At 40.4% G+C, this 9,219-nt stretch overlaps 1 protein-coding gene across 1 annotated transcript; it reads left to right on the forward strand.

The window, feature by feature from the left end:
- The first annotated feature begins 6,444 nt into the window (after positions 1-6,444).
- On the forward strand, positions 6,445-8,954 carry otulina (OTU deubiquitinase with linear linkage specificity a). Its single transcript, XM_004551993.2, has 3 exons — positions 6,445-6,672; positions 6,807-6,928; positions 8,390-8,954. The coding sequence occupies exons 1-3, from the start codon at positions 6,559-6,561 to the stop codon at positions 8,790-8,792; spliced, it is 639 nt and encodes a 212-aa protein (XP_004552050.1). The 5' UTR covers positions 6,445-6,558; the 3' UTR covers positions 8,793-8,954.
- The last annotated feature ends 265 nt before the right edge of the window (positions 8,955-9,219 follow it).

Consider the following 9,219-nt stretch of genomic DNA (forward strand, 5'->3'; position numbering starts at 1 on the left):
ATTTTATTATACCTTTACAAACATTTGTGAAAGAATAGGTTAGTGTAAAGAGCTCACAATTCAAGTGTGGAGCTGTAACAGGATGCTGCTCTTGGAACAAGTCAGTTTGTGAAATTTCTTCCCTTCAGCTGTAAGTGGTGTTATTGCAAAGTGGAAGTGTTTAGGAACCACAGCAAATGGACACGAAACTGCAGATCACATAAAGTTACACAGCGGGATATGAGAGTGCTGAGGTGCATAGTGCATAAGTTTTTGTGCATTAACATCAGCACAAAAACTGTGTGCAGCGAGCTTCATGGCGTGGTCAGGCAGCTCCTGTAGGTGTAACAAGTAGGTGATGCAGTACTTTTGAAAACAGAGTAATACATTTAACAGTGTGCAACAAAAAGAAAGTGGACTTACACCAATCAGGCATAAGACTATGAAGCGAGTAGGATATATTAGGGAGCAAGTGATCGATGAAAAGTGGTCCAAGAAGGAAAAGTGATTAACCAGAGACAAAGGTCATGGGCAGTCGAAGCTTAGTGGTGCAAGTGGTGAGCGAAGGATGGCCCGTCCGGTCCGATCCAACAAATTGTTCTGATAGAAACAATAGAAAGGTGTCAGAATAGACAGTGCATCAAAGTTTTTTGTGTATGAGGATGCACAGCTGGAGACCAGTCAGAGCGCCCATGCTGACCGCTGGGCAGCGCCAAAAATACCAACAATGGTCATGTGAGCATTAGAATTGGAACAGGGAGTAATCCGGTCGTTAAGTCTGACGTCACTAGCCATGTCTGGACCTAAACTCCGCTGCAGGTCCATATATCAAACGATCACTATGGTATTACTGCGTGTTGAAAAACTGTCTAAAGTCTTTCATCTTTAATAAAATGATCAGCGTTCTGCTCTACCAGGTGTAACAATTGAGTTTAACATCCAGGCATCCATGAAAACGGAATTTATGACATTTAACGGAGTTAGAAGTTAGCAGGAAGTTAGCTCGCTAGCTTCTATCTAAATACAATATAGCATGTCCTGACTGCGGGGTTTTGGAAACAAATTAAAACGTACAGCTCTGTTATCACTTCCAGCATAAATGAAGACAGAAAACTAAACAGCAGTGACGTTTGTAGGGTTACTGAAGTTGGGCTAGCTGGTATATAATGATGTGCTACGTGACCGCTAGCGACACAGCTATGTTAGCATAATATAAACAAGCTAACTTTTTTTCCACTCGATAAGAGTTAACGTGAGTGTTCTCGGTGGTCAGGAACAAATGTAATCGCATGGCAGGATGCTGTAAAAGGACCAAACTTCAGCCAGGAGAACAACTGAGATAATCCATCCACAATACGAGGTTAGTCATTCATATACTGCTGCATGGGCTGGGCTGTAGTTACATCCTAAGGTTTTAAAAACTGAGCTTAAATAAATGATTAGCGGTAATAAAAGCCGAGGGAGGTCAACAGTGATCACTGACTGTTTTTGGAGCTTTTTGAGATTAAATAGAAGAAAATACATAACATTAAACATGTTAACAACACAAAAGCCATATTAAACGCAGACTACTTTAGGCCCGGAAGTAGGATTCGTCGTGTCATCCCTGAACAACCGGATGACACGGTTGTTCAGCAGGTCAGTGCTGTTCTGGCAGCAAAAGGGGCACCAACACAATACAATACACAACACAATATTTGGCAGGTGGTCAAAATGTTGTGCCTGATTGATTAAATCCTCCAAACTTCAAACAAATATATCCAATTTTCTTTGTTTGAAAAGTGAAGTTAATGTGCCAGCAGGGGACGACTTCTGTAGGTGCAAAAAGAAGTTTGATTGATGAGAAGACACACTCGGCTTATGACTTTAGTAAATACTAGTTTCACGTCTTTCAGAACATAACATGTTATCTATTTTTTTTTAAATATGGACCCCACCAGAGTCTAAAAAAACAATAAAAACAATAAAGTTGGCTATGCTTTAAGATGAGACTACAAAACAAAAGGTGAGTCTAAGGCTTCATGACATGACTTCACTAACTGGCGGATGATGTCACAGTGGCCATGTCCATCTCTCGTATACAGACTGTAGCTCATATGCTTTGCTTCAAAAAATTCACTCATAATTTTACAGTTTTAATGACACAGGTGATGTCTTTGAAAATGCTGTTACTCTGAATCCGGTGGCATTCATTTAGAAGTTGCTGGCATAAGTAGTAAGACCGATATTAAAGTGGACAAGTAACACTTTTTCTGAGCAGGTTTAATTGTGTAATAAGTCAAAATCAAATGAAATAAAACATTTTGTCACAAATTTAAATTGCTGTATCAGTATATCTCTTATCTCAATGGGTTAGGATTATTTATATATATACTGTATGTAAATAAAACACTTAAGAACTTTGCACCTTAATTATGTCTGTACAATCTCTTAGAGCAGAAGCCATAGCAACGCTGAGGAAACACTGGTGATTTGGATAACACGTATACCATATTTATGCATAAAGAGTTTGGGGACTCATCGTATCCATTTAGCACTAGGAAATGTGCTGCAAACTTGTGACCTAATCTCATGACCAAACAGAAACGCCGCTCCATATGTTGCTTGAAATGGACGACCATGAGCTACACGCGGCAGATTAAAAAGTGAAACAGTTTCCCTTCTGTCAGGTAGTTTATACGCAGCACGTGAAAAGGCCCTCTGGCAAAGTGCAACTCTTCTGCGCATGGGTCATCGCAGCTTTAAGAGCTAGAGGAAAATGACTGGCCCTGCCCTCCATCATCCTCTCATCCCACTGACCTCTACGTAGGGTATAGTATACTTACAGCACACACAGAGGGGGAGAGGGAGAGAAAAGAGAATGATTGCATATCTAAAGGCATCAAGAGAGCAGATATGGATGGGAGAGGAGTGTGACATGGTCGGACACGTCTTTGCTTTCTTATTAGTGAAGGCCTGCGCGGACACTTTGGGCCTTTTTTATGGGGCCATGATGAAACCCCTCTTCGTGCATCTGCAGAAAATGACCAGGGGAAATCACAGATGAGAATCACTCAAAGACAGGCAGATGTCAACAGGCCCATAATGATAGCTGATGGCCCCAGAACACTTTCCCTTCTTCCCCTCTCAGCCTCACCTGCCCAAGTTGCACTATCCTAGAAAACATAATTAGAGGTAAAACAGAGAGACGGAAGCTTTAGCTCTCTGTTTTCTGTAACCAGTGCTCTTTGTTTTATACATCAGGGAGTCCTTTTTTTTCTCCCCCATTCCCAATCTCTCTTTCACTTCGTGGAGAAAAGGAGGAGGAGGAGGAGGAGGAGGAGAGCTCCCTCTGTGAGACGCCAAGGTGCTCCCAGTCCATTGTGCTGCTGGCTGTCAGGTTAAATTAGGGAGTACAGGCTCTGTGAGTGTAAAAAAATCAATACTTGATGGAAGATTGCTCCCCGGAAAATCTGTTTTGATTCCAGGATTAATTCTTGACCAAAGGCTCCTGCAAAATGACATGCCATTAGCCTGAAAATGAACACATTCTGCAGTGGAAATTGGATGGAAATGTGTCAGGTGATTGCCCCGGCTGGTTGTTTTGACTCTTTGAGCGAGGGGGACTGAAGGTGTGGCTGCCGCGAATGAGGCCTCCGGGCCGACTCCATTTCCAGAACAGAGACAACTCCACCGTGGCCTCAGAGTATTCTCAAGGCCATTGTTGTCCACGGCTGCAAATGCACTCCACCAAGGTGAAATGCATTTACCCGCTGTCCACTCTCTCCTGTGTTTTCCATAAAGCGTGGCATGAAGAATGAGAAAATCTGAAAATAAAACAAGGGGCTTGTTTTATTTTTTCCCCATTTCTCCCACTCTCTCTTCTCAACAGTGGGAAAAAGGGAGGTGAGATGCATTATGGATGAGTGAATAATGTGTTTGTCATGACGGATGACATTTCTTTCTTTGAAAACTTAAACAGGAAGCTGTAAAGATGCACCAGACTGTGATTCAAGCAGCAGCGTCTGAGCAGTTTCTCGCACTGAAATTATGTTTTATTGTGAAATACACAAGATTCATTTATTTTGCATTTATATTGTTCCACATTTTGCTAATCAGCTGTTTTTTAAATGAAAAAAAAGAATAAGAGGTGGGCAGATCAATACAAATAATGATAGTATCGATACCAGTGCTGATATTGGTATTAGTTCGATACTAACATGATAAGATCGATACTTTGTTTCTATCCTTGAAGATCTTTTTTAATAAAAATAAACCTTAAACAGACACTATGAAAAATGTCTGAACCGTTTTGTGTTGAATGTCAGGTCTACTTTATTTATAGTATGTAGCACATTTACATTCACAGTTTTAAAAAGCATGGACGGCTGAAAGGTGTGTTTGTGTTAAATAATTATTGTGAAAATTTTAAATCACAGGGAATTAGTGGTCAATCAAATGTGTTCACAATTTGCAAATGAATGATGATTCATCTGATAAATCATAACACACTGCTCTCACCTACATAAGCTGGTTTCCTAAGTCAAAAGTGTCAATATTGGTACTGGTATTGGCAATAGTGCTCGGTATCAGATCGATACCAAAATTTGCAGTAATGCACAGCACTAATAAAAAGTCCTTTACAACATGTCCTAAAGAGCTACATGGAAAATTACATTATTGTTTATTTTTCCTTCTTTGTGTTGTTCTGGTTTTTATATGATCTTGCTATATGCCACATATAAGCATATGCCACACCCAAGCCATGTTTTGACTTATTATTTGATTTAATTGGGATGCTGTAAGAATTTTCGCTAATCACTGCCTCTCCAAATAATCCTCTCGACAGTGCATAATTACAAACACTAAAGAAACGCCCAAACCCATATTTTTAATCCTTCCATTTTATCTTAAAAACCTTGCAATCAAACGTGATGATGGTTTACATACTCAAGTATGTATAAGTATGTTGCAGTTATTAAGTAATAAAACAAAATAAGCAGTACTGACAGATGAAGCATCCTCTGTGTAATTATGATGATTTAAAAAAACCACACAGATAAAATATAAAAAGAATTAGAAGACGAGAATAAAGCAAACAGACTGCAGGAAACCTTCTGAGCTGAACCACAGTGATGATGGTGATGATGATGGTGTTGATGTAGCGTGTGGACCACACTCAGTTTTAAAGTAGGTCTTCAGCGCCCTCTGCAGGCTCAAACTGTCAGTGCCTGCTGGGTAAAATAACTAGGTGGCAGTGCGCAGCCTAGGATGTCATTTTACACATCAATACCACCGAAGAAGAGTGTTCTTTAAAGGGAAATTCCTCCCTTAAAATAAGACCTTCCTGAATTGACTTTTGGTTCAGGTGTATGCATACAAACCATCACAGACAGGCTGTCAGTGAAGCAGAAGCTCAGAATGTTCCTTTGCACAAATTGTTTACTTCAAGTAAAGCAAAGATGTAACTATGCAGAGCGTGAATGTGAGATCAGAATAATTCATCTTATCTGTAATTTGGCTCGGGATAGACTGGTGACCTATCCAAGGTGTGGAAGCTGTACTTTTCCTTTCTTTGTTTTTTGTTTACATTTATTAATTATTAGTTTTCATTATCTTGGAATTTTGTGTGTTTTGTTGTTTTTGTTTTTTTAACTTTTAGTTCTTAATTTTAAGATCACGCCCAGTTTGATCAATATACTTTAACTTTTTACTTTATGTCACAATCACCTGTGTCACTTTCTGACATGACATTTTATTGCAAGATGGACAAATAAACTTTTTCCTATTAATACATATACAAAGACTTCTTTTTTTTATTGTTTTCTTACAGGTTATTGTGCTGTTTTTTGTTTTTGTTTTTTTTTTAATTTCCTCCCGCAGCTCCTGAATTTGGACACACATTGGCCCATGAACTAAAATTAGTTTGGCACTCCCAGAAGAGGCGGGCGGATTAATCCAGATATTGATAGCATTGATACCAACACTGGTATTGGTATTAGATTAGTGTGAAAGGATTGATATTTTGTTTCTATCCTGTAAGCTTACTATTTAGCTCATTGAATTATGTTAAATTATTTCTTTTGGAAAAATATACATATACCGCAAAGACAAACTATGAAAGTTGTCTGAACCTTTCTATGTTGATTTTCATGTGTATTTTGTTTATAGCCTATAGTAGATAATCTATACAAGCTGAACCAAGGTGCTTCAGGGATGGGTACATTTACATTCTAGGTCTCCAAATAACCCAGCTTCAAGATACACGAAAATCTGACAAGTGTGTTTTACTATGTTAAGTAAGTACTGTAGAAAGTAAAAATCACAATGATTTAGCAGTCATTAAAATGATGATGATTATCTCATCATAAATCATGACACACTGCTCTCCCATAAGCCGCTTTTATAGATTAAAAGTATCGGCATTGGTATCGGTAGCACTGCCGTTGACTAACGGCTTTTTGTACTCCAGGCCAGAGGGTGGCGCGCACGCACATACAGTTTTCCATCGAGGATAAAGCGCGCTTGCCGTAGAAGAAGAAGCAGGAGATAGCTTCCATGCTAGTGCGTTTAAAACGGTGTTTTTGCTTTTAAATCGTCATGTCCTGGGTTAAAGCTCTGCCTGTGAGCGGAGACGATGTCTTCGACGAGAGTGCGGACGAGCTTAGCTTACAGAGTAAGGAGTGGACCTCCAACATGAAAAGGCGACTGAGGGTAAAGTTAGCTCACATCAAAAACGGATCCTGAAATGTTAACTCACACCGGCTCTGCGTGCTAAACGTCCTGTGTGTTTGTTTTTGTGATGTGGTGTGCTGTCCTGTGTTTAACTCGCTCATGTTTTCTCTCAGGACGGGTATGTGGACGGAGTTGATACCGCTGAGGATGCCTCGCTTTCGGTGGGATTCAGCCTGGGCTTCAAGGAGGGAGCAGCTCAGACTGTGGCTGTGGGACGACTCAGAGGAATCGTCAGGTAAACCATCAATAACGTCATACATCTGCCCCGCACGTGACTTGTCACCCTTACAATAACATGATAACATCTAATAAGATGTCACATATTAAAGTGACATCATTTTAAAGGGGTTATACACATGTCTATTTAAAACTTCATGATATACATGGTTTGGGCTCCTTGATTGCACATGTATCTCATCCAGCCATTGTCTTCTTCTTATCCGAAGTTGAGTTGCAATGAGAGTAGATAGGTAGGCTAAGCAGGGTATCCCAGAGCTCCTAGTCCCCAGCCACAATTCACAGATCCTCCTGGGGGAATCTAAGGCATTCCTAGGTCAGACAGATATGTAATCTGTCCAGCCCAATGTATTCTGGGTCTACCCTGGAGTCTGCAGACTTTAAATTTTTTATTTTTTTTTAAATTTGTTGCCTTATTTTATAATTCGTGGAAACGAATTATACTTTGGTTAAAAGTTTGATTAACTGTATTGTCCCATACACAGTGGCTTGAAGTTGTGATCATATGTCACTGTCACACCACTTACTGGTGACCTCCTGAAGTCAAGTATCGGTATCAGTAGCTGTCCACACACAATTAAAAAGGATTTCTTTTTTTTCTTTTTTTTAATAATTGGGTGGTTTACACACCTGATCAAACGATAGAGACCATACCTCCAGGTTCTCTTCCACCATCTCCCTCCTCTCATTACAGAGACTCCTGCCTGACCTCATCTATCAGTCCATCCACCAGTATTGCACAAATAAACATTAAATTAAAATGACAAAAATTGGCAGAGACTGGCTTGACGATCTCACGAAAATATCAAAAGAACAGGGACTCAATTCATGAATTCTGTGGAGGGAATTTTCACCCTAAACTCACTGTTACATTCAAGAAAAAAAAAGAGTTGAGGTGATTTGAGCTTTGTGGCATGGTGTGTTATGCTGCTGGGTAAACACAACAATTTAAATGTTGCTGGTATTAAGAGGCCCAAAGTGTGCCAAGAAACTGACCCACGCTGTTACACCAGCAGCAGCCTGAACACTTGATAAAAGGTGGGCTTGACTCAAATAGGATGTGTATAAAGTAGCCAATAAGGCACCAACAGGAATGGACTCTGCCTATAATCATGTAGTTTAGAGTCAGTCATTGTCCCTGTCAATAGAAACTGTCCAATGAGAAATTTTTACAAAGTGTTATTTATGTTTTTCCCCCTCAGTTTCTAAAAAATCACGAGATTGTAATAATTGCTCAATGAAGGATATATTAAGGATAAACAATCAAATATAACAGACAGCATCCACATTGAAATCTCTGTAATTGAGAAGTCCTCGTTCATGCCACATGGAAATCCTCTCAGAGGTTTCAGCCTCATTCTTGCACAGAAACATCCCGAGTCTCTTTTGTACCAACTGTCATTGAAGTGTCCTTTGTGTGCCATTGAATGTGACTCTGTTGTTTCTTTGTGTCTCGCAGCGCTATATGGTGCTGGTGCCAGATCCAGCATCCGGAAAAGCCCGTCCCATCTTCTGTGACTGACCTTCTGCACAGGGTCACGCAGCATGAAGACAGAATAGCGAACGGTATCAAGAACGCTCTGGAGAATCCTCCGCCCAGTGTGAGCGACGTCTCCGAGAGCATGGAGGACCTGGAGGTGGAACGGGCAGACCGGGGCTGCTGCGAGCAGCACTGTGAAGAGTCGGACTGCTGTAGGAAGGGAGAGACAATGGACTCGGACTTTCCTCACAGGCCACAAAGGATCTGCTCGGGGTCCACTGAGGAGCTGCACCTCCTCCTGCAGTGCTGCGTTGACGTGGTGTCAGAACTGGGAATGCCACAGGAGCTCATCGGCCACATAGAGGAAGTGAGGAAGCTGTAGTGACTGAAAGGGTTCGAGTGATGACTGAAACTGTGACGCTAAATAGGCTTGGTGTGAAGATCTTTCTCACAAAAAAACCATGAAGATGTATATAATGTTTTATATACTTATGGATTTTTGTATTTTAAAGTGTTTGGAAATAAACTGAAATTTCCTGCTGCATGTTTGGATCGTTGCCTCTAAAATGAGAATAGTCTATAGCAGTAGTCCCCAACCTTTTTTGCACCACGGACCGGTTTATGCCCGACAATATTTTCATGGACCGGCCTTTAAGGTGTTGCGGATAAATACAACAAAATAAAACTAGTACCGGTACCGAAAAAATGAAGATTTATTCATAACACACGTGAAAAGACCCAGGAAAACCGAGTTAACGATAAAAACGATGACAAAATAATGCTGAAAACCGATAAAAACCATGCATTTC

Source organism: Maylandia zebra, linkage group LG9, assembly GCF_041146795.1.
Source record: "Maylandia zebra isolate NMK-2024a linkage group LG9, Mzebra_GT3a, whole genome shotgun sequence".
Lineage (NCBI taxonomy): Eukaryota > Metazoa > Chordata > Actinopteri > Cichliformes > Cichlidae > Maylandia > Maylandia zebra.